We start from the raw sequence: 23,783 nt of genomic DNA on the forward strand, positions 1-23,783 counted from the left end.
TCTGTTTAAACCCTCTCACACTGGATCTCAACATGTCCAGACAGGTTCCTGTTCTCCACACACATGGAGATACAGAATGCAACCATGAAACGTTACCCTTTTATAAAGAACATGCTGAACTTTTACCCAGTGAGAACATCATTGCTGGCCCTGTGACAGTGGGAATTGAGTCCACGAATCCCATCTGACTCACTGATTTGTTATGGTTCACAAATTAGATGTATGCTAAAAATCTGAAGATATGCGGGACAAACAGCTTCCTATAGAATGATTGCATAGTGCAAGTTTAAGCAGCAGTTAAAGAGATTACATCATTTTATTCATCAGTGGCATCTGCAATGTAATGTCAGCCTTTCGTATGGCGTAAACACAATGTGACCAGAGGGGACATTTTTTTGAAACCATAAGTCACAGGGTCAGATGTTTCAGTCGTTTTGCTGCCAGCAAACGGAGCCCAGGGGACAGTGGGTGGAGTGGCCGAGACAAGGTGGTGTGGATGGGTGACTGGAAAAACTATAGGTGATCTGATGTTATTTTGAGCAACAAACAAGAAGGGCAAATGTTACACCATGTGAGGCATGTGGCCCGGCCGGTTTCCGTGCAAGCTGGCAGATGTGAGCGAAGACTCGAGAGAAACTCATGAGCGGGGGTTTCACAACAGAGAACCTGACCGAGTGATGAAACCCATCCAAGAGGAGCAGCAACAGGTGTATGTGTTTGTGTAACTGTGTGCATATATATGTGTGTGTGTGTTTGTGATTAAGGTGTTTGGCGTTTCAAGTGGGGCCGTGTCTGGTCACAACATCACAACAAAAACAGACAGAGGTGAGAGTGGAAAAGATCATTCACTGACGACCTTTCCTAGGTTCTAAGTTGACAAACACATCAGAGAAAGATATATTTCAACATATTTAAACATTTATCTAGATATAAATATAGAAAATGTATAAAGTTAAAAAATATACATTTATGCATCACATACACACATGCTGGCTCTGTAGGGCTACATTATTGGTCATTCCACGAGTAAACTAAACCCAGACTCTTTAGGTCATAGCTGCCTTCTTGGTCAGTCACTAACTGACTGCACTTGCTGGGACTTTCCAGCCTGCCATTCAGCCTAGTCTACAAATAGACTTAATCAGACTTCAGGGACTCACAGCATATTACTGCATTACCCTGAAGTTCACACAGTAATACATTTTAGGTTTTTCAGTTCCACTTCTCACACACTCTCTATGGTCACCCATATGGGGAACTACTTCTGCACAAACAGCTCTGCAGCTGCTGAGATTATATGCCCCGTATGGCTCTATTGTATCTAGCAGAGAGTGTTCGCAGGCCTTCTACATATATCAAGATGTTAGATTAAAGCCACAAACATCTGTTTCAAAAGCTTGAGCCATAAAGTTGTAATACGCAGTCTGAGGTGGATTTTTTTTCTACACGGTAAAAAAAAGGCAAAGAAATAAATAGAGGAAGAAGAAGCGGAAATACATTTGTAGCGCTGGGGGGTAGTTTGTGACCATCAGCAGCACAAAAACCACACGAGCCACATCTGCACGGCTTAATGTGTCAAAGCACAAGTGCTTCTTGGAGGGAAACCATGTGCCAGAGATAACATGTTTTTCCTGATCATATAACGTGTCGTGATATACGACAGCATTGTAAGCGCTCACTCACATGGATTGAGATACACACATGCGTGCACAGCTGCCATTGCAGCAGTTTACTGAGAAGTGTTTGCTATGTTGGAGCAATTTTTAGAAAGTTGACATTTATATCCGCAGCTAAAAGACAGGTTGACCAGACCAGGGTGTGTGTTGCAAGATCTTAAAGGCACTTCTTCATCAATCGCTTTTATCTTTGTTTTTTCAATGAACCGCTTGGTCATTGCACTGAAAGCTCAAGGCTGGCATGAGAAAAGCAATTAAAGCTGTAAACACACAGACATAAACTTTTACAACAACAATCTTTATTTATAGAGCACATTAATTTTAATGTGTATTCCGAAAAGCCACACACAGATTAATGTGCAAACGTGTCACATGTTTAATGAAGCTGATAAGATCCGACCCAGTGACCTGTAAACGCTATCTTCTGTAACGTGGGCCAAAGTCAACAAAATACCCTCATCCTGTCTTCACGGATCAATCTGGGCCATTTTGGGAAAACTGAAACACACTGGTAAGCCCCCTGAATTACACACACACACATGCAGACACAAACACACTCCTTCACAATCCACAGTGTGGCCAAATACCCTGGAAAAATCTAGAGGACAAATCAGTCTATTTATAATACAGAGTGAGACCGAGAATCAGGGCACTTAGCTGTGATATTGCAGTGTAATTTTCCCCCTTATAGATTTACAGTGTCATGAAGTGAGCGCTGATAAGGCTGAGCAGGCCGCTTCCTGAACAACAACTGTGTTTTATCAACATCAATCCATCAGGCATTAAAAAAAATGTTATTGTTTGAACAGGCAGGTTTGCAGTGTGCCTTCCTCAAAGTCAGAGGTTTGCTGCAGGATGGCTTACACAGCATATTTGGAAATTATGCTTGATTTGTAAACTATTGAATAGTGATTAAGGAAGATGGGATCAAATCAGTATGAATTTAACCCAGCTCTCGTTTGAGCACGCAGACTTGTGAGGTATATCATTTTTCTGTTTACCAAGTGTTATTTTCTTTATATTTAACCCAATCATCAAAAACAGCAGTGGTGATAGTAGATTTATGAGTGTAACAATGATTATTCCTTGTACTTGAACTCCGACCACAGCCAGGAAAGTAGCAGTGTCTCAATGTAAAAAAGCAGAAGAAAAAAATGAATCAAGCACAAAGAGTACACACAAGTCAATCAAACGACTGCAAAGAGACACAAAACATCTCTAAGTCCAAGCATAAAATGAAGTTGAAATTGACTTTCTCAAAGTTACATAATAGTCTGTATACATTAAAAAACGCCTTCCTCCAATGTGTTAAAATATTTGTTGGTGTCCCCTGTCATTATTTTCCATGACATGAGGAGTGTTGATTCCTCCGCTCGCTTCTCCGAGAGGTTGTGCAACGCTGGAGTTGATAAACAAAGCCACGTGTTGCGGGGAAGTTTCCAAAGTGGGCGGAGCTCGCGTGCTTCCGGGTTCTCACTTGGAGGATATAAAGAAGAGCTGCGCAATGTCAACAGTAGGCTAGAAACACAGGGGGCAAAACAAAGCACTTAGAAGCGGGGGTGGTTACATAATAAGCTAAATCAGAGGGCTTTCCAAAGATTTCTCACACATTTATTGACTTTGTTTAAGTTAGCGTCATCGAGTGAGGATGCCTTTTCTCGGACAGGACTGGAGGTCGCCGGGTCAGAGCTGGGTGAAAACCGAAGAGGGATGGAAAAAGACAACAACCGACGACAAAAACAACAATGTCTCCGTGCAGAGGTTGGTCATTAACCGAGCGCTAAGAAATGGCGCTGTCTCTGAGGAGCTTTGGAAATTGAAATGCGCCATCACTTTTGTTTGGTTAGAGAGAGATGGAGGGAGGAGGGACTTTCTTCAAAAGTCCAAACAGCATTATGAACAGAAGCAGGCTGACACACACACCAAACCAAAAACAACTATAGGCCTCCACCTCGGTGTCGTTTCCTTCTCACTCACCTCAGTGTCTTTGTGTATTTCTGGTTGCTATGTTACTTTCCCAGGCTAATCACCGAGCTATTAATAACCTCCCTAAACAAGTGAGTGGATTAACAAAGATCTGTAAACTTTCCAGATGAGCTACAGTCATTTCAACACGGCCCAAGTTACACTTTTTTCTTTGGGTTTGATGCTGGAGTTGCTCGTTGTGTAGAAGGAAAAGGTTAAAGTGGATTGCAGTTCAAAATAAATTAATAAATAAATGTGTCCTTGTGTTTTTGCAGCTTCTGCAAAGAGGCCGAGGAGGAGGAGAGTTTTAACAAGGAGAACCTGCTGCTTTCTTTCAGCTATGACATGGCTGCCAAGAAGAGGAAAAAAGACTTAATGAACAACAACACAAAAGTCCCATGTGAGTCCTTATTAAAAACAAAAAAAGGAAGCAAAATATTTAGCCCGTTTTAAAGCGTGGGAGTCATAAATCACATAGCAATGCATCAAACTTAAGTTGGAGTAGGTAATACAAGCAGGAGAAAGCTGGAAGGGAAGGCATTGGTGGAGCACCTAATGACACTGATGTTTAGTCATTCTCCTGCATTTCATAAACTCCCTTTCCAAAGGCAGCTCTGAAAACTTAGTTGTGCTGAATACATTTGTCACAGTGCTTATAAGCCGCTTAATGAGGGCAGGCCACTAACGTAAACACTTTGCTTTCTCACAGATTTCCACAGGGAAAAATGGATTTATGTTCATAAAGGAAGCACCAAGGAGGTAACAAACCGACTCATTCCGCTTCACATCAACTTTTCATATCGTCATTGCTAATGTAAACATGCTGAGAAAACTATACTCCTGCTGAGGATTGCAATCTAATACCCTGATAATTAAATTCTCCCAGCGCCACGGATATTGTACACTGGGAGAGGCCTTCAACCGCTTAGATTTCTGCAGCGCCATCAAGGACATGAGGAGATTTAATTACGTTGTCAGAGTGAGTTCTCGTTTCTTTCCTTTCTTCTTAGTTTGTGCTGTCTCTTTCTGTTTGTCTTTCTCTGTGGTTGTTAATGGGAGATCTGTTTGTCAGTGGCACAGAAAGGCTTAAGGTTAAGAGGGTGTGTAGGCCTCTGCCAGCTTCTTATCATTGCTCTGCAGACAAGAGTCTCTCAGTGCTGATGATCGGGACCCAGGGAGTGTGTTTGAAGTAGGGACACAGTGTGGCTCTTTTTGTTTTGGAATATGATTGCCAAAGCATGTTGGTATCCCATAGGATTAAGCGAGGAACAGATGGATCATGTAGTGAGCTTAAATGACCAATTGGGAGATATTAGTGTCAGTAGCATTGTGGGATATGAACAGAAAACCTGGAAGGCCATGCACGGGAAACTCTTTAATGAAAGTCATCCACACATGCACAGAGTTTGAACAGATTCAGCTTGGTGGGTATTCCTGACAAAGACGAACAAAAAAGTGATGCTCGCTTGCCATCATCTAGTCGAATTTGGAGCTTCTTCCTCACTGAACTGAACACCAGCTCTCCCACATGTGCTCACATGTGAGGCGAAGGTGGGGGAGTGTGTATGCAAGAGGAGGGTGACAGCTGTGCAGTGAGGTGCGACCACCTGACAGTTGCTTTACGAAACCAAACCCGGTGGTAGTCAGATGATTCGGACCCCTCTGCAAACACAAACACAGATACCTCTGTCAGGTTAAACACCCTCCTTATGTGTTCTCCTCACTCATCCAGTGGTCCAGTGTCACATTTCTGTCTTTCTTTTTCCCTCTCTATGTTGAGTATCTGTGTGTCGTTCTTATCTAAAGAAGCATTTAAATGAGTTGTAGCCTTCTTCAGGAGGACACAAGAAAACTTTCTCTTGGCAGAACAGTGAGGTTTCAGGGGATCGTATTTTATACAGTGTCAAACCCATAAATGGAGATTAGGCTCTAATCTTATCGGAATACAAAATAATCTGGTAGTCCAGATAAGTGTTAGATTTACTGCAGATATTTGGCTAACTCCTATTTGTTAACATCTCTGTTGGAGTTTGGGATTGACCTTTTAGTTCAGGTTCCAGTTAACGAGTGCAGTGTAGTGTGGTAAGCCCAAAGAACAATATGGCTGTGAAACACTAGCGCCTGGTCTGGACACAGTGTCCTAGGTCACTGCTCTTCACTGCTTGTGTCTGATGGCATTTGCGGGTTCATTTAACTCTGTCTCAGTTACACAGATCAGATTCTTCCATGACAAGGCAAGTGGTCCTCCATTTGTTTTTGTTTTTTTTCTTTCTTTTTTTTCATCTCACAGCCAGTGAACGTAGGTCATTTCAAGGGCGAGCCATGTGTAACTTTAAAATGAGCATCAATGCAGAGATGGCACATAATAACAAAAGGTGGCGGCGTGTCTAATTCTGTCGGTGTGTTTGTGGAAAAAGTGTGAGCCGCACGCCAAAGTATAAAGCGCAGTTTAGTGAACTGCAGGAGCTAAAAGTAGATACGGAAACGCACATTGTTCTGCCCGGCTGCTCTACAAAGAGAGGAGCACTTGATGAGCTGCTAAAAGAAGAAGGGCACGGGATTAGGTTTTAGGAATGGCGCTGGGAAGAGGGGGAGGGGGGGGAAGACAGTGAGGAAGGAGTGAAGAAGCTTAAAAATGGCAAAGCTGACAGGGAGCATGAGGATGAAAAGGCTCAAAAAAGGTCATTTGGTTAAAAATGACGCATTATTAAGATGGCTGGTTGGCTGGTTCTTATTTTTCAGTATCCTAGTACCCCAGAAAGTACCCCGCAGTTTACCAGTACGCTGATATACAAACAAAGGTCATGACGTGGTCAAAATGAGCCAGTTTCTCCATGATGTCACAGCATCTGCTGCATGCCAGACATGCCACCCTGTTGGAACCCGCTGTTTGTCCGCTAGCCAACGGCAACAGACATACATACACACACACACGCGCGCTTACACAGTCACGCACACTCTGTCAAATGATTCGGCTAATTCACATGACAGGAAAACCAGGACTCAAACGATTAAAAGCTTGTTTGTGCCGGCATGGGGTGGCTGACCTTGTTGACAGCCTGCGCTCTTATCCAACACCTTTCCGAGTAGCTTCTTCCCCTAATAAAAGCCCTAGAATGCTGTTAGACGTCCACAGCTTCACTTGAGAGAAATGACCACATGGAACGTCTCCAAAGTTGTTCTAGGCAGCAATTATTGTTAGAACCAAGTGCTTTGTAAGAATGCAGCCTAACAATCTTTAAGAAACACTGCAGTGGAACAGAGCGTCTCACTTGCAGACAGGATGAAATTTATGTTGTTTCTTTTTTTTCCCCCCCACCTCCCCATTCCTCCAGCTCCTGGAGCTTATTGCCAAGTCCCAGCTCCCCTCACTCAGTGGAGTGGCGCAGAAGAACTACATGAACATTCTGGAAAGAGTGGTACAGAAAGGTGAGCTCTGATGCCCTGCCTCTTCATTTCAGTCTTTTTGTGTTTCAGATGATTTTCTTTTCATGTCGTTTTGTTTCCCTGTGCTGTTCTTAAATATTTGCCCCTCAGTCTACTTAGTTTTTGCTAAGCTCGTATATACAGCGTAGTGGACTCTTCTCGTCTTACTTTCTCAAAAGTGTAAACACAAATAATGCAGGTATAGCAAAGCTGAAGCTTTCGATATATGATGAAATGAACCTTTGTGATGTCTGAAGAAGGCTGGGGATGGAGTTCAGTGCTTTAGTGGCACGCTGAAAAACACTGACAGTCACCAGACCCGAGTGCAAGTCACAGTGTAAACTAAATGTTCCTTCTGCTAAACAGAGATTCAGGTTGTTTAGGTAGCGTTATGAAACTGTTTTGCCAAATATTTGAAGTTCTGCGGGGCCGTTCCATCACAACCAAATATTTAGTTTAATAGAGATTTTTTTTTTTTTAAATAATTTTTATTTAAATTATTTTATTTTGCGGAGTCGCTGTCTACTTGGCTTGAAACTTCATTGTATCATTGTGGTCATTAATCTTGGCTGTTGACCAACTCTCCACAGTCCTCGATGACCAGCAGAACGTCCGCCCCATCAAAGAGCTGCTGCAGACCCTATATGTCTCGCTGTGTGGGCTCGTTCAGGACATGGGCAAGTCTGTGCTGGTGGGGAACATCAACATCTGGGTACACCGAATGGAGAACATCCTGCAGTGGCAGCAACAGCTGGACAACATCCAGATCAATAGGGTAAGCATCTGCCTACAATGCAGAACTCCAGAGGGGCTCTGAAGTGCAAATCTTTATTACATCATAGATTTTCTTCTTTTCTCTCATCTCTTCCTTTTTTTTTTTTCTTTTTTTTTTTTAAGCCAACAAATACAGGTATGACTCTGACTGACCTGCCTGCCAGTCTGCAGCTGAACATCATGCACAGTCTTTCTGACGGCAGAGACCTGGTCAGCCTGGGCCAAGTGTGTCCAGAGCTGGGGACCCTCACAGAGGACCGGCTGTTGTGGAAGAAACTCTGCCAGTACCACTTCACAGACAGACAGGCATGTAGAAATTTAAGGGAATGCAAACACTTGCGTACGTGGAATGTTCAGATGGCCTTTATGGCATCTGTGATAAAGCTAGCCTGGAAAATGGGAGGCAGTAACCCAGCACCATGCTCAAAAGGCATGCATTTGATAAGTGAGTGAGGGATTCTCACCTATAGGCTAAAGTGGGTTACAGAGAAGCTTTACAGGATAGACGCCCTTATGACAAAACTATCCATTAAGGTTTCTAAAAATCTCACTCTGAGTGTGACTAGTATTATATGAATAAAATAAAAGCCTGAAGTATTTATTTATTTTTTTTATTTTTTTGAGTAACATTTTTTAAAAGCCTGTCTTATATTTTAGATCCGGAAGCGGCTGATGGTGTCAGATAAAGGTCACCTGGAGTGGAAAAAAATTTACTTTAAGCTGAGCCGCTGCTATCCTCACAGAGAGCAATACAGCGACACCCTGCACTTCTGCACACACTGCCACATCCTTTTCTGGAAGGTACTCTGCTTCATTCTCTTTCATTTTGCACTTGATCAGTGTAGATGTGAAACTAAAATGTTCTTGTTTTTAAAGCAGAGGGGGAAAAAGGCATTATAAATTCATGCAATGTTTCTTTTTTTCTTTCAGGATATAAACCACCCCTGCACAGCCAACAACCCAGAAAGCTGCACCATGTCCCTCTCCCCTCAAGACTTTATCAATCTTTTCAAATTCTGATCCCTCCCACTCACAGACGCCCCGAATCCCGATGATCGGACTGTACATACTGCTGTACATATTGTTTTCTTTAATATCATGATTCTTGGATGTATTTTAGAAGAGACTGGAGAGTGCTGAGGCAGCGGGACAGTTATGCAATCAGGTTTCTTTTGAGCGAGCACTGAGAACCCATCAGAGTGGGTTAACTGTGGAAAGCTAGTGGACGTGACGAAGAGCAGTAGTGATGTCGAGGAAATCGGGCTACATGCGAAGGAAATGAAGGGAATACTTAACTGCTGGAGTTCAATCTTAGTTTAATGTGTTTTCTGAAATTACACTTGCAAAGTAAAAGCACCTTTTGAACTTTAGATTTGAGCACCTTTTTTTGGATTTTGTTTTTTCTTTTAATCTTGTATTTCAGTGGTTTCCAGTAATTGTTCTTCAAAGGAAGAAGAGCGATTTCTTTAAAGTTGTATTTGTTATTGCTCGTATGGGGAGGTGCAGTGTGCTTGGTGTTTAGATGGAGTCTGTACTAATATTCATGTTTGGAACTGGGATGAAGAAAAGTAAATGTTAGGTTGCAGCGGTACCTAAGAGAAAATGAATGTAAGCATGAGTTGTAAATAACCGTTTAGACTGGGTTTGACACGTTGACTCACTGTCAGTCTTTTCTATTTTGATTTCTTTTTCACTTTTATAAGGATTTGATTTGATTTTTTTTTTTTTTTTTTCCTGTTGCAGGCGATACAGCCGCAGCACGTGAGTGCAGTATTACCAAAGATTGTTATCAAAGTCAGTGTAACAGTGGTGTGTGCCTTTATCATGAAACTTGAAGCCGTATAGGTACAGCTTGTGCCTTGTTTGCAATGCTTTCAGATCCTAATGCTGTTTATTTTATTTTATTTTATTTTTTATCATTTTAAACATCAAGTGTCTCATTTACAGAAGGGTTAAGCTCTGAGGCTCTCACACCAAAGTTAACTGTTTGAGATATCCCGCATGACATCGAGCTGATTGTGTTTACTTAATGAGATTTTTGGCAAGCGGCTCAGCTTGTGCACTTGGGTTTGAAGGAAAAGTGCAGTCTGACCCAGACTCACTTTTTTATTTTTTATTTAATTTTATTTTTTCACTGATCAGACAGTGAAGAATGATGTACATGCTATGCAATGCATTCTCTTTATGTTCTGTTCAATTAATAAAAGGGGGGCAAAAAAGCCCTTAAAGCTGGTGTCATTTCTGAGTAGTCGCTACACCTTTCTATGGGGGGGGATGAATAGAGCACTTGATCATCATGGTATAACACACAGTTAAACTTCAAGGAATCAATCTGTCCAGTAAGGAAGCAGAATCCATTGTACACCAGTTCACTTTCCTTGGTGCAAATGAAAGTGACAAGTGCTCTGGAGTGGAAACAACTGCAAAATAAGGAAGCTTCTTGCTAGTTTCCCCATCACTCCTGGTAGCTGGAGGTTAGACAGGTAGTCCAGCTCCTCCAGGGTGTGTGTGTGTGTGTGTGTGTGTGTGTGTGTGTGCGCGCGCGCAAGAAAATTTAGTGTGTCTGAGAACTGTTTCCAGTGTGTGAAGATCTGAGGAGAGCTAGGCAGGACTTATTTTGTGCAAGCATGAGTGCTGCTAGAGTCCTACAAAATGACCTCCAGCTGGCTACTTGTCTGCATGTTTCTGACCAAAATGGGAAGTAACAGACTTGGCATGATGTCCTGACATAATTTAGTGGGACTGAAGTTCTCAGACCAGTACCATGCAGCTTAGTGTGCATTCTCTTAGTAACACCAGAATTGCCAGGCCCAACACTGGCACCCCATTCTCTTGCACAAAGGAGCAGATACTGGTGCTGCTGGGTTACCTCCCTCTCTTCCTGTGTAATGGCCCCTCTCGTGGGATCTCTGCAACACTTTTGAGACAGTAAACATTCCTGCAACAGCATACATTGATGTGCCATTTTTGGAGGACCTGGTCTACTTGTGCAGCCTGAATGGGCTGCAGGTACTGTCTCATGTTACCAGTAGTGATAAGGATGCAAGCAAAAAGCAGGGTTAGAGAGAAATCAGGCAGCAGGGAAAAGGAGAGAGCAATGGTTCTGTGGGCACCACCTGTAAAACCATTCCCTCTTAGGGGGGTTGTCTTGTAATTTTTCCCCTAATCGGTGAACCTCGTAACTTTCATGTTTACCAAAGCAAGCATAATGAATTCACAAAACTCGATAGACTGATATGCCTTAAGTTTAACTGACTTTGTGTAATACCGTGATCATTAAGTGCGCCGTTAATTAAAAAAAAAAAAAGAAGTTTCCTTTATTTATTGAACGGTGTATACAATGAGCTTACATGAGGACAATTTTTAAACATTTTCTAGGTTTCTTGCTGGAGGTGAACAGAGGCCGCACCATAGGTATCTGTGTGCCCCCAATTGGACAAATGATGAACTACACTGCAGTTTAAAAAACTCTTGGTATGTTCACTGTGGTCATGGTGCAACAGTTACTGAGAGGTTTGCCTCAGATTTATGCTTCTTTTCAAATGTGAGTGTTATTGACACAAACCAAAGCATTCAGGCAGTGTCAGCCTTGTATAGAGAGATTCATGCTATAAACTGACACTGTGGCTCTGAAGTGAAAATCTAAATGACTTCAGCAATTTTTCAAGCACTTTTTTAATCATTGCAGAAAGACAACTGTTTCAAGTTACAAATAAAAGAAAAAGAAAAAGTAACGTTTTCCCCCCATGAAATGAACACACACCCACACACACATGAAATAATTTACGTTTTATCACACATTGTTAAATAAATAATATTTATACAAATATGTAATTTTTTAAAATTTTACTCAGAAAGCTGATTTAGCACGCTGTGCTTCTCCCAATGCAGAATTGCACATACAGTACTGCCCTGCTCCTCAGGGTATACAGGTTATGGAGTAGTTCAGCATGTGGAAGCATGACAGGTGTGACTGGCAAAGGCATTGCACTGCCCTCAAAGCAACAATACACCGGCATCATCTTAAGGCCGTTATAAATGGTTTAGCCTGTGTGCGTTTGTATAACCTGCACGATCCTCCTCTTCCTCAGTAACCTGCTTGCAAACCTGCTGCCCATGCTACATCAAAAAGAAGCCGGTGTATTGATGCTTTGAGAGTACAGAAAGAAGGCGATGTTAATGATACATTCCCATCTTGTTTTTGTGATAGTAAGTCAAAGAACTGATATTGTCGAAATATTTTTCTTCCCACTCCCACATTCTTGCAGGTTTTTTTTTACTACTATCATGCGGACATGATCTACAGTCTGTGCCCCGTTGTAACAAGTAATAAGCACCAATAAAAACTTTCCAATTTAAACTCCTACTATAGTCTCTGTTGTGTGACACTACACAAAATCTACATTAGTTCAAATAAAATCATGAAGTTGGTTGCATACTAGTAACATTGTACCACGTCGTCACCTTTTGCATCCTTCCTCCGTAGTTTTAAAAATAATATGGCATGGTGTGAAAGTCATCTGTAATATAATATTTCAAACAGTGTTTTCAGGTGGTCCTTCAGTGAAGCTGATGCAGCTCTCTGTTTTGCTAACACTTCTTTAAACAGCTAATGAGTTAATGAGTAGTCAGTGAGCAATGAGTTATGCCTACCACAGTTGGCCCCTTATCTCTTAAAATCTACTCTAATACTTTTTAATAATCATTCAGCTTTGGCAAAAATGTTACTTTTTGTTTGTTCTTCCAGTGCTGTTTCAGACAGAAATCCAGAAAAAAACCTCTCAGACCACCACCGGCCAGAGAAATGCTGGAAATGCTGAGGATCGCCAGTTGTTTATGAGGTGTAGCCGGGGAAAATAGTTGCCACTGTACACTTCAACATCTGTAAATTCAAACAAAGAAGCTCTAAGAATTTTATGGCTTCTGTGCACTTACAACTTTGGGGATTTTCAGAGGTATGAATGAAGAAGAAAGTTGCGAAGAAAGGCAAAAAGAAGAGTTACCAGCGTTAGTAAATGTCACAGAGAGGAACATTTTCTCTTTCAGAGTTCTGAATAATCCACTCAATAGCATCCCAACCCTACAGATTCACAGAGAGAAAGAAAGGTTAAAAACAAGACCAAGGCCCAGTGAACATCCTGGTGGGGTTGTAAACCACTGACTGTGCTTCTGCCAGAGTGGTAAAGAAACTAGCAGAGAAAGCAGAGGCCCACTTAGAAGACATGCAAAGACTGTATTATTTGAATCTGCATTCATCATCAAATCAGGGTGCAAAAGACAAATAAAAAGAGAAACATATTATGTGTTACCTTCCTGGCATTAGCTGACATACTCCTGGCCATCATGGCTTCCAGGTAGCTGCCCAGACTGACTCCCTTCACTGTAATGATGGCTTCCTGGGTCAGGACAGTCCTGAGCAGAGAGAGCACAGGCGATGGCAGAGACATCGTTAAACAGAAAAACATTACCGTAACATCTTGTTTCTGCAAAAAAATAGTGTCACGTTGATTCTGGCTCCTATCTCTTAGCCCTTTAAAAATGGACTGATGGTATTCATTCTAAACACATGCAAATAAAATAAAAGTTAGACTACTTACACCTCAGGATTTTCTGGGTGTGGTCTATAAAGAAGCCTCTCATCCACAGATATGAGGTTAGTTAGAGTGATCTGGAAAATAAAAGGGTAGATGGTGACAAAGTCTGTGCCACACTTTGTTTAAAAGCATTTATCAAGCTGCAAGCCTCCATATTAACTTACATTTGTTGAGCACAACTCCATCTTTTTCTCGTCTGGATCAACTATGGAATGTTCCTTCACATAGGTCTGTGTCTGGTTGGTTCCCAGTATCTACAGACAGAAATATACAGCACAGACACACTAAATCACACCAGCAATCAAACCTGTACTGGCAACAGCCTAATTACTACAAACACTTCATTCACCTGAAGTGTTTGTAGTCACTTCAGGTGAATGAATTGTTGTGCTGTCATTCCTTTGAAACACGGAACCCCTGCAAGACATTGAGAACCATTTCATATATCTGTATCTGCTGATGACTGACCGCTCTGACGATAGCCGGTAGGCCCCACTCTGTGCTGAGGAGTCTGTGGCTGTGAAGCCGGCCCTCTGTGTCCAGACTGCGGTCCAACACGTCCACCCCGATCACATTAGGGTTCATGGGATTGGGGTACTTCCTCATAGCAGCCTTGATCACCGTCTCCCAAGGGTAACTGCACACAGACCAGGACAAGATAACGTTTAAATGTGGTTACAACAGCAGCCATCAAAAATCTTCCATTGTTGGTTTCTGAAAGACACACTCTGGCTTGGACAGGTGTGGTTAGTGATCATCCTTGAAACATCATCAGTGGCACGCCTCCTGGTGTCAAGCCCATATAAAGACTTACCATCATGACTTAACATAGAGCAGACTGACTGGAGATATGGAGCCATGAGCTTCACCGTTTAAAGCACCGGGTTACATTAAGTTAAAGACAAGGACATGCCGGTGTTGTGCCAAAAAGTGATTGTCTGCCAAAAACTGATTTCCGGTATTTGCCAAAAAGCGATTGCTCATATTTAAAGTGCTATAAGCAACTTGTTGGGCTATAATATGTTAAACATATGTCAAATGCATCCCTTATGGATGACATAAAGTCATCTTGAGCCACAAACAACATTCGTGTAGCAAGATACAAGCCGCAATCAGTTTTTGGCAGCGACTTTTATATAACCTTTATTTATGCAGTAAAAAAAATCTCATTAACATTAAAAATGTATTTTGTAAGAGTAAGTTGCCCAACAGGACAGCAGAAATGGCAGCAAATATTACAATAGTTCTGTAAAAATATTTTAAGTGGGGATAAAGGACCGGATTGGTTATAATGTAAGTACAAGTTGTAAAGATACTTAAAAAACAGATAATTTTTTAATTCTTTATGTAACCCCTTTGTATCCCCTGTTCACCGAAGTCTATTTACGAACATACGTAAAGATATTACACATAAAAAATACACAGAAACACTGGAAATCAGTTTTTGGCAGGCAATCACTTTTTGGCACAACACCGGCTCAGTGTGCTGACCAACCTGAAAACATGCTCCGTGCTCCAAATTTTCATTTTATATGTCAGTCTGTTGACCTTATCGCGGAACAAAACGCCCTTTTCACCGCACCATTATAATGAGGAACTAGCTCCAGTAATGGGAGAATGAGGCCTGTGATGACAGAAGCTCACGAACATCAATGCAGTGAGTCCAGGGAACACATCCCAGCTTTTCTCCGCATATCAGCTTCGCGTAAAAACTGCGCAAAACACCCTGCGATCCCCGCGTCACGGCGACGACAGGCAGATGGCCTGTAATGGATGAATTCAAGTAAATCGTCCCGCTAGGACACAAAAGAAGCCGGTGCAACTGCGGAGGCAAGTAGCATCAAGTCACATAGTGAGATACAGGAGTCAGGTCGCACATTTCAGAATAAAATCCTCGCTCGAGTGTCCTGATCAGTCGACGACACTGGTTTTACCGACATCACGTAGAGTATGTGGACGATCTCATGGAGATATACAGTTCATAAACGTTAATTAGCATTAATCTTTTTATTAGTGTCAGAATTTTTCTATATGAATGTACTCGTAATGAACAGCGCCCTAAACTGCAATCATATCTCTTAATTTGTATCATTAATGGCGTTTATACAACTCTTTAATGCACTATGATGCAACACTTTCAATGAGTGTATTCCAATGAGATTTCTGCGAAGGGTACCGCTCTTCCTGTCTGACTCTGCTTGTGTCCGGCTGACTTGACTAAAGCTGGTGAAGCGCTTGTTGCTGCATCCGTCTCAATTTGTGCGCATGTGCAAAGCATCCTTCCCTCATCCACCGACAAGTGGCAGCAAAGGAGCGGGGTTGAGTCAAGTTGCACGAAGGAGATCGTAAACCTAACCGGAAATAAAGGGTAAGTCCTTTCCAATAAAAACCCAAAGTGCGCTATTAAAAAGGAGAAAAGAAAAGAAAAGAAAAATAGAAAAACAACAAACCAAACCATATAGACAATAATAATAATATTATTTAATGATTATTATTATTATTAATAATAATAATGACAATAATAATAATAATACGCTACGTCGAGATGAACGCAATCAACTTTTGGAGATTTACTTACCTGGATGATTGAGAATGCATCAAGACGAAACTATTATTATTATTATTATTATTATTATTATTATTATTATTATTATCATATAATATTATTATAATAATATAAGATCATTGGGGTGGGGTGCAATCAGTTGGGAACAAAATCGTATTATTTTTGAAATATAACCGGAAGTACAACATAATAACTGTTTGGATTTACGCTCGTGTTGTTGGTATTCATAGAAGCAGACGCGCAGTGGAGGCTAGTATGGTCCCTTAACGAGAATTTCGTGCCATTGCCGTTCATTCAGCGGCCCGTCTGTTTCACTCCAAATAACGGAACAATTCATCAGGTCACATAAAAGTCTATCAGGAGATTGGAGGTCGGATTAACGCGCATCGCGTGACCTTGCACTGAATGTAAAAATAGTGGGATTTTCTTTTAAAGCACCGACACGGTAAGGAAACGAGCATCCTCATCCGCGCGGAGGTGAAGGCGAGACAAATGTCGCTATTGTGGCTTACTGTGCGATGCATGCAGACGTTGAGTGTCAGATCATGTGTTTTGTGGAAAGCGTTGTTTTAATGGCGCATAGATACAATCAGCTGTGAGTTTTTGAGAGATCAGGCTGACAATAAGACTGCTCGTGCAGCCCGTGGTTGAAGGCCGGGATTGCATGCCGCAGAAAGCAAACCCGTGACACAGAGTGGGCTTTTTAAAACGCATGCAATAAAGCTTTTATCGCAATAAAAGCTTTTAGAGATATGCGTATTAAATACGAATCTTAACTTCCATATAAATTGCAATTATTGTCTTATTCTCTGATCGGTTTTTGTGTAGAGCGCGTGCAGGAATATGGCAGATGCTGCAGCATCGCTTGATCCGCCGGAGAGAGAAAGGGGAGGAGAGGGAGGTGGGGGGTGGTGCACCTTTTTAGGAGCGTTAAATCACACCCTGCGTATGAATGTGCAATCCACAGTCAGAGTATTTCATCCTGGCTCTCTTTACAGGAGATGAGGCATTTCATTGTAAAAGTATGTAAGGCATCTTCTCGTTCGAAGAGTCACCAGGTTGGCTGTTGGTCGTGTTCAAACCAAAAATCTGCTGACACATGCGCTCTACCAGCCTGTGTTCCCAGCTTTTGTGCGCAATGAACCCTATTGCCCAACTACCAAGGCCTCATGGAGCACCAAACTCCTATCATATAACTGACCTCCCGTTGGCCTATTGATCTATTTATTTGATTACTTTTCTGAGGAGTGGTGTTAAAATAAAATTATTGCCATTATTAAGATGTCTTTTCCCTGTTATTGCTCTTCTACATAATGACACCACTCAACCTCAGTGAATTTAGCTCTGTTTATTAAATGGTTGTCTGTTTTATTTCAGGTTAACTACCCCAGCCATGGAGATCATCACACATTTAATCAACGACACCATAGAGTTCTACAAATGGACCCTCACTATTGCAGGTAATACCTTCAAAACATCCGGCATGCCTGAGAGCATCTGTGTGAGATATTTTAAGATCAGAGAAGTTGTATTTATCAGTGAGTAAATGCACATTCACTTGCCCGTGTGTCCAGCCTTAGATATTATGTATCACTCTGCAGGGTTCTTGCTGCTGTGAGTCATTATAGAGGGAGTTAGTATAAGAATAGTGCATCACTGGCAATTTGTTAACAAATTACTCAATACTTTAGGACATATAGTAGCTATATATGTACTGCAATATACCGCAGTATGTATTTATGTTGCTACACCCAGTAACAGGCCCTGTACCCTTTATCAACCCAGGATATACTTGGATGCTCTCTCAAAGTATCACCATCAAACTGACCACTGGGCATCCACCTGCAGGATATTATCTGTTATCTGCACTACTACTCAGCACGAGCACTCCTCTCAAAATATACTGAACCCACGCTGCATCAGTGCAATGCAAATATTACGAATATTTATGTAACTCTATGAAAACATGTTTCTGTCAGACAAGCGTGTGGAGAAATGGCCCCTGATGGACAACCCCCTACCCACGCTCGCCATCAGCACCTCCTACCTCCTCTTTCTCTGGCTTGGGCCCAAATACATGAAGAACAGAGAGCCCTTCCAGCTCCGCAAAACCCTTATTGTCTACAACTTCAGCATGGTCTTCCTCAACTTCTTCATCTTTAAAGAGGTAGATTGTCACATTGTTTTGATTGTTACTTGCACGTGTCCAATAACTGCAGTCAGTGAATTAAATCTGATATCCTCTTATTCCAGCGTTAACTGTGCTCCCGAGTTGATACGTTACAGCAGCCGTTTTGTCCTCTGGGTTTAGACTAACCTAATTACAGTGTACTCATGCTCTTGTCTGCACTCCATCTCTTCTTTTCTCTGCCATTATCACTGTATGCTTGATAGCAGTGACTCAATGGACACTCTTGTTTTTTCAGCTGTTTATGGCAACGCGAGCAGCCAGATACAGTTACATTTGTCAATCGGTGGATTATTCAGATGATCCCAATGAAGTCAGGGTGAGTGTTCAGAGCGTGCACACACACACACACTTGCATAGATAAACTCTGAATATAGTAGTGGGACTTCAGCTGTTTATGTAACTTACTATTTTAAGACTTTTGTGGCTACAATAATTAGTTTCCTTGGAACCAGATCCCTACCTGTTAATAATTCTCCACTGTACCCATGGTTCAGAAAATTACAGTCAGCCTGCCAGGGACACGTCACTCAGAGAGCTTTTAGAAACATGAGCGGCGTCCATACATTTAGAGCATGGGCCTGTTATCAGAAAAAAGTACAAGCCGGAGTTGAATGGTGTTCAGTTTCACCTTCCTTCCTGTTGCTCCATGACGTAGTTTGAAACAGAAACCACAAGTGAGTCAGTCTCGGGTTGAGGTTAAGATTTCCAAAATCAGAGTTCACGCACATGTAGCTCTTGATCATATATGTTCATATGTTAACAGTCTTTTTCTTCTCCTTCTTTATTTCTGTGGGAGTCAGGTGGCAGGAGCTCTGTGGTGGTATTTCATCTCCAAGGGCATTGAGTATCTGGACACTGTGTTTTTCATCTTGAGGAAAAAATTTAACCAGGTCACCTTCCTTCACGTCTACCATCATTGCTCCATGTTCACGCTCTGGTGGATTGGCATCAAGTGGGTGGCAGGAGGACAGTGTGAGTAGCTCACAACACAGCAGACATCAGCTATATGCTGAATTTATCAGCATTGCTGTTGATAAAGCCTTCACCGGCTCTGTAGTTTTGTGGTTTATACTGGGTGAGGGCTGGGAAGAGACACAAATCCCTTGGTGGGTGCTTCAGGAAGCTAAACCTTTTATTCACTACTGGTAAATGTATTCATTATTGTTGTTTGTTGAGCTTATTTTTTTTATAATATGCATCTGCATATTAACAGCCATGCTAGCAACTCTGTAAAGGTATACCACAGGCAGAGGAGCACTTTGAGCTAAGTGCTAATGCCAACAATGTTGAGAGTAATAGCATTTAATCGCTGAAGTTTACTATTGGGTACAATGTTTATCATGTTCACAGTATGTATTTAGCATGATAACACACTATCACTTGCTAATTAGTAAACGCAGGTGCAGCTATATGTATATTTGCAAGTAGATGATTGTGACTGAGAGTAAACTGAGTCTGAACACTGATGAGGAAGCTAGATGACAAATTTCACTGAAACCCACAAGCATAGTATCGTCATATGTAGCTTGGATAGTTTAATCTGGATTCATGGGGCCCCTGGACCTACACTTGTTTGTATCTCCCACCCCCTCAACTATTGTCTTTTTATTGGATACAGACAGCAGGAGTTCAAAGCAACTCAGTTTAAGATTTTTTTTTAACTATAGTAAGCAGAACAAAATTAAAAACTTATTGTTTCTTCTACTGCAGCATTCTTTGGTGCACATATGAATGCGATGATCCATGTCCTGATGTACCTGTATTACGGTCTTGCCTCCTGTGGACCTAAGATCCAAAAGTACCTGTGGTGGAAGAAGTATCTGACAATTATCCAGATGGTAGGTTGATTTCCAGGGTGGCTGATTTTGAAATTAAATATATTGATTGTAGGGATCATTTGACTGAAAATCATTCTTCTTGCTATGAAAGAACAGTGAAAACACAATATGGTGCAAAAGCATAACTCTTATTCTCTCTTTGGGGCTCAGGTTCAGTTCCATGTCACCATCGGTCACACGGCCTTGTCTCTCTATGTCAACTGCGATTTCCCCCACTGGATGCACTACTCCCTCATCTGCTACGCCATCACCTTCATCGTCCTGTTTGGCAACTTCTACTATCAAACCTACCGCCGCCAGCAACCCGCACGTCGCGACGTGTCCTCTTCCTCTAAAGCCGGCAAGGCTGTTTCTAATGGCACCCTCAACGGCCTCAGCAAAGCTGCCAACGGAGCAATGCTGATGGGGAGCAAAGAGGAGAAACCCCAGGAGAACTCTGGGAGGAGAAAGAGGAAAGGACGAGCTAAAAGAGATTAAAGGAGGGTGAGTCAAAGAGGTTCAGGTGAGGTAGGGCCTTGCTTGGTTTCTAGGCTGATCGTGCTAAAACATGAAAGACTTACTTTGAGGAAGATTTAGATAAGTGGATGATCAGGTGGGATGAGTTTATTTAAGCCATGATCTGAGTTGTATATAAAATACGAGGCAGGCATTTTTTGTTAAGAGAGGACCATTCTGTTACTAAAAGGTGATCGCTGGTCATACACCGGATGACCATTATCACAACACCAAATACAACAGTTTCTGGTGTCAGACAGAGCTTTGTATTCCTTCTCTTTATTGTGGCGCTGAGTAGACCTGCTTCCATGAGTGACTTTTAGCTAGTTAAAATCGAAGCCTGAAAAGTGAGAAAGTTGCATTTAATGCATCTGAGCTGGTAAAAAGCAATTAGAAACTGCTATACTGAGACAGGAATACACATGATAACAGAAATGTCTATTTATATTTGAGTGTATTCTTATTTTTTGTTGCTTACCTGTACAGATACAAAGCTGACGATAACGTACACTATCGTGTCAGTTTTGTCCTCATATTATTTACACGTTGTTGACGTTGCACAGGTGAGACTTTGAGTTTACAGCACCTGTGTGCTGCAAACTGACACTCCTACAGGTAGCCACTTAGTTGTGCAGATGAAACTGTCTTATTTACACTAATTTATTTATGGGATATAAATGCTCACTTTTGAGCTGTCATCCATTAACGCACAAGTATACATATATATACATATATATATGTATATATATATATGTATATATATGTAAAGGAGAAGAAGAAATCCATATGCAGAGATACATAGGGGTACATAGAAATAGGAGTAAATGAATTGTCAACCCTGATTGGATGATGCTGTTCCACTGCTGCTTTTAAGATGAAAAGATTAGCTTCAGCTCACATGGGGGTGACAAATTATTATTTCTATTTACAACCATAACCAATTTTGCATATCCTTACCTGTATGTAATGTGATGAAATGTAATAAATGTTATTCAGATAAATGATGAATCTGATGACTATCTCAGTGTTCCCCCACCACCACCCCACCCCCGTCAGCGAAGCTGGCTGCGTTGTGTCTTTGCTGATGTTTACTTGTCTTTTTATATTCTGTCCTCTCAGAAGTTGTCGTTCGTCTTAGACCCTGGTGAAGATGTAATGTGCTGACGACATGGTGGCATTCTGGCTTCCCTTTTGTACTTGTAGAGAATTCAGAGCTAGCTTACAGCTGCTACCTTTTTTTAAAGAAACAAAACATCACGTTAACTAAACCTGCCTTCAGCGCTGTTTTCTTTGAGAAAAACTCCTTTACGTATTCAGTCAACTTTTCAGATTGAATTCATGCCTGGAGCAGGCTTGAATGTAAATTTATCAGAAACAAGATTTGGATTAGAAAAGATAAAAGATAATGATTTCTACATAAAAAGACTTGGTGTGCATCTATTAGAACTATGTATGCATTACCACTGTCTGTAGTATATGGAGCATAAATGATCAGCCTGATATATATGAACAACTCCTGGCTTATTTCATCTTTCAGCTAATGTGTTTCAATGTCATTTTATTTATTGGTTATTTATTGTTATGTAAATACTGTTTTCCACCTTGCTAAGAGTAATTGTCTATGTATTTGTCTTCTTTTTGTGTTGTACATATTATATTGTGATATTTTGGACACTGCTCATTTGGGAATGTTCCTGCCTTTTCTGCTTGGGCGTTTTATAAGTCAACATTGCTTCTGTTTTTAATTTCTTCCTTTTTTCTTTTTAATATCTTATCTTTGAACTCTCTTCAGATTAAACTAAACTGAATGCCTGTACAAATGCTGACTTGGTTTAATTGTCTCCTTCATGGTGCAGTTTGTCTTTAACAAAGATATTTTCATTCAGCACTTACCAGAATCTTCATTAGGTACACCTGTACAACTGCTTGTTAATGCAAATATCTAATCAACCAATCACGTGGCAGCAAATCAATGCATACATGGGAAAGGTCAAATTGAGCATCACAATGTGGAAAAAAGGTGATTTAAATTACCTTGAATGTGGCGTGGTTGCTGGGGCCAGACAGATTTGTATTTAATATTTGCTGATCTGCTGGGATTTTCCTCACACAACCATCTATGTGGTTTCCAAAGAATGGTCTTAAAAAGAAAAGATATTTTGTGAGCTGCATTTCTTTGGCTGAAAATGCCTTGTTGACAGTAATTTATGAGATACAGAAGTGCATTTACCCAGCAGATCGAACCTTAAATCCCTTAATTTTAAATTCTTCTTAACATTTTTTAACACTTTCTATATGTTCATGTAAAGTTGGGTAACAGTCTAAGTCTAAGAATTTCATTAAGGGTAAATGTTGCTACAATGTTTTCTGAATATGACAATAAACTTGAACTGAACCTTGGCGCAGATGGGCTACAGCAGCAGTAGAATATACTGGATGCCACTCCTTTCAGCTAAAAAGAAGGAAATTGAAGCTACAATTCACACTGGTGCCAAAATTAGTCAACAGAATTCTGGAGAAAGGTTGCCTCGTATGATGAGTCTTGATTTCTGCTGCATTCAGCTTGTAGGGTCAGAATTTGGCATGAACAACATAAAAGTATGGATCCATCCTAACTTGTTTCAGCGGTCTAGGCTGGTGGGGGATGATGTAAAGGTGTTGGTTGTTTTGCACCCTGTATTGCCAGCTGAGTACCCATTGAATTCCACAGCTTAATTACATATTGGTGCTGACTGTGTCCATCCCTTTGTGACTGCAGATTATCGATCTAATGATGGCTGTTTCCAGCAGGATAACGCACCATGTCACAAAGCTCATGTCATCTCAGACTGGTTTCCTGATCATGAAGGTGTGTTTGCGGCTTCCACAGTCACCATATAACAGGGCACCTCTGGGAAATAGTGAAACAGGAAACAGAGATCATGGATCTGCAGCAAAATCTCAGATGAATGTTTCTCTGTTGAATCTGTACCATGGAGATTAAAGCAGTTCTGAAGGCAAAGGCTGGTCGAACCTAATACTGACAAGGCCTGAAAAATGTGTTTGAATCAAGTTTGTGTTTTTACCCTTAATGTGGATTTCCAGGTTTAAAAAACAATGGGGGAGATTGGTCACATTAAAATGAGCATCAAATATTAAATTGTGTGCTCACTACACTGACCACGTTTTTAAATGGAAATAACTTGTCATAAACATAATGTACTGCCTGGTTTCATGATATGAAGAGAATAGACCTAAGTTTTCAATAGATATGTGAAT

The 23,783-nt window shown here is 41.2% G+C and overlaps 3 protein-coding genes across 4 annotated transcripts; 2 read left to right on the top strand and 1 right to left on the bottom strand.

The window, feature by feature from the left end:
- The first annotated feature begins 3,133 nt into the window (after window positions 1-3,133).
- On the top strand, window positions 3,134-10,074 carry fbxo32 (F-box protein 32). Its single transcript, XM_082552279.1, has 9 exons — window positions 3,134-3,437; window positions 3,917-4,041; window positions 4,351-4,400; window positions 4,528-4,620; window positions 6,977-7,070; window positions 7,658-7,842; window positions 7,965-8,147; window positions 8,499-8,642; window positions 8,772-10,074. Exons 1-9 carry the CDS (start codon window positions 3,325-3,327, stop codon window positions 8,859-8,861), a joined length of 1,077 nt encoding a protein of 358 aa, XP_082408405.1. The 5' UTR covers window positions 3,134-3,324; the 3' UTR covers window positions 8,862-10,074.
- Window positions 10,075-11,615: 1,541 nt separating this feature from the next.
- On the bottom strand, window positions 11,616-15,350 carry prelid3a (PRELI domain containing 3A). The gene is made up of 7 exons (XM_082552883.1): window positions 14,931-15,350; window positions 13,904-14,072; window positions 13,600-13,689; window positions 13,439-13,509; window positions 13,151-13,253; window positions 12,845-12,921; window positions 11,616-12,723 (listed from the first exon to the last, which is right to left on the bottom strand). The coding sequence occupies exons 1-6, from the start codon at window positions 14,960-14,962 to the stop codon at window positions 12,850-12,852; spliced, it is 537 nt and encodes a 178-aa protein (XP_082409009.1). The 5' UTR covers window positions 14,963-15,350; the 3' UTR covers window positions 11,616-12,723; window positions 12,845-12,849.
- A 377-nt stretch (window positions 15,351-15,727) lies between these two features.
- Window positions 15,728-22,344, top strand: elovl4a (ELOVL fatty acid elongase 4a). 2 transcript variants are annotated; one of them, XM_082552882.1, is made up of 7 exons: window positions 15,728-15,803; window positions 17,379-17,461; window positions 17,981-18,168; window positions 18,428-18,508; window positions 18,993-19,164; window positions 19,903-20,030; window positions 20,181-22,344. In XM_082552882.1, the coding sequence occupies exons 2-7, from the start codon at window positions 17,395-17,397 to the stop codon at window positions 20,505-20,507; spliced, it is 963 nt and encodes a 320-aa protein (XP_082409008.1). In that variant the 5' UTR covers window positions 15,728-15,803; window positions 17,379-17,394; the 3' UTR covers window positions 20,508-22,344. The 2 variants fall into 2 exon arrangements, with proteins under 2 accessions (XP_082409008.1, XP_082409007.1); XM_082552881.1 differs by lacking the exon at window positions 15,728-15,803 and adding an exon at window positions 16,165-16,446.
- The last annotated feature ends 1,439 nt before the right edge of the window (window positions 22,345-23,783 follow it).

The sequence above is a fragment of the Aulonocara stuartgranti genome, assembly GCF_965226115.1.
Source record: "Aulonocara stuartgranti genome assembly, chromosome: 11".
Lineage (NCBI taxonomy): Eukaryota > Metazoa > Chordata > Actinopteri > Cichliformes > Cichlidae > Aulonocara > Aulonocara stuartgranti.

Excerpts from the sequence above, each read along its gene's own strand:
- elovl4a (XM_082552882.1), top strand. The coding sequence starts at position 17,395 with ATGGAGATCATCACACATTTAATCAACGACACCATAGAGTTCTACAAA. Across the intron at positions 18,509-18,992 it reads ATGATCCCAATGAAGTCAGG|GTGGCAGGAGCTCTGTGGTG; the intron begins GTGAGTGTTCAG and ends TGTGGGAGTCAG. Across the intron at positions 20,031-20,180 it reads ATCTGACAATTATCCAGATG|GTTCAGTTCCATGTCACCAT; the intron begins GTAGGTTGATTT and ends TTTGGGGCTCAG.
- fbxo32 (XM_082552279.1), top strand. The coding sequence starts at position 3,325 with ATGCCTTTTCTCGGACAGGACTGGAGGTCGCCGGGTCAGAGCTGGGTG. Across the intron at positions 4,042-4,350 it reads CAACAACACAAAAGTCCCAT|ATTTCCACAGGGAAAAATGG; the intron begins GTGAGTCCTTAT and ends GCTTTCTCACAG. Across the intron at positions 8,148-8,498 it reads ACCACTTCACAGACAGACAG|ATCCGGAAGCGGCTGATGGT; the intron begins GCATGTAGAAAT and ends CTTATATTTTAG.
- prelid3a (XM_082552883.1), bottom strand. The coding sequence starts at position 14,962 with ATGAAAATTTGGAGCACGGAGCATGTTTTCAG. Across the intron at positions 13,510-13,599 it reads TGGAGTTGTGCTCAACAAAT|ATCACTCTAACTAACCTCAT; the intron begins GTAAGTTAATAT and ends TTTATTTTCCAG. Across the intron at positions 12,922-13,150 it reads TGTCAGCTAATGCCAGGAAG|GGTTGGGATGCTATTGAGTG; the intron begins GTAACACATAAT and ends GTGAATCTGTAG.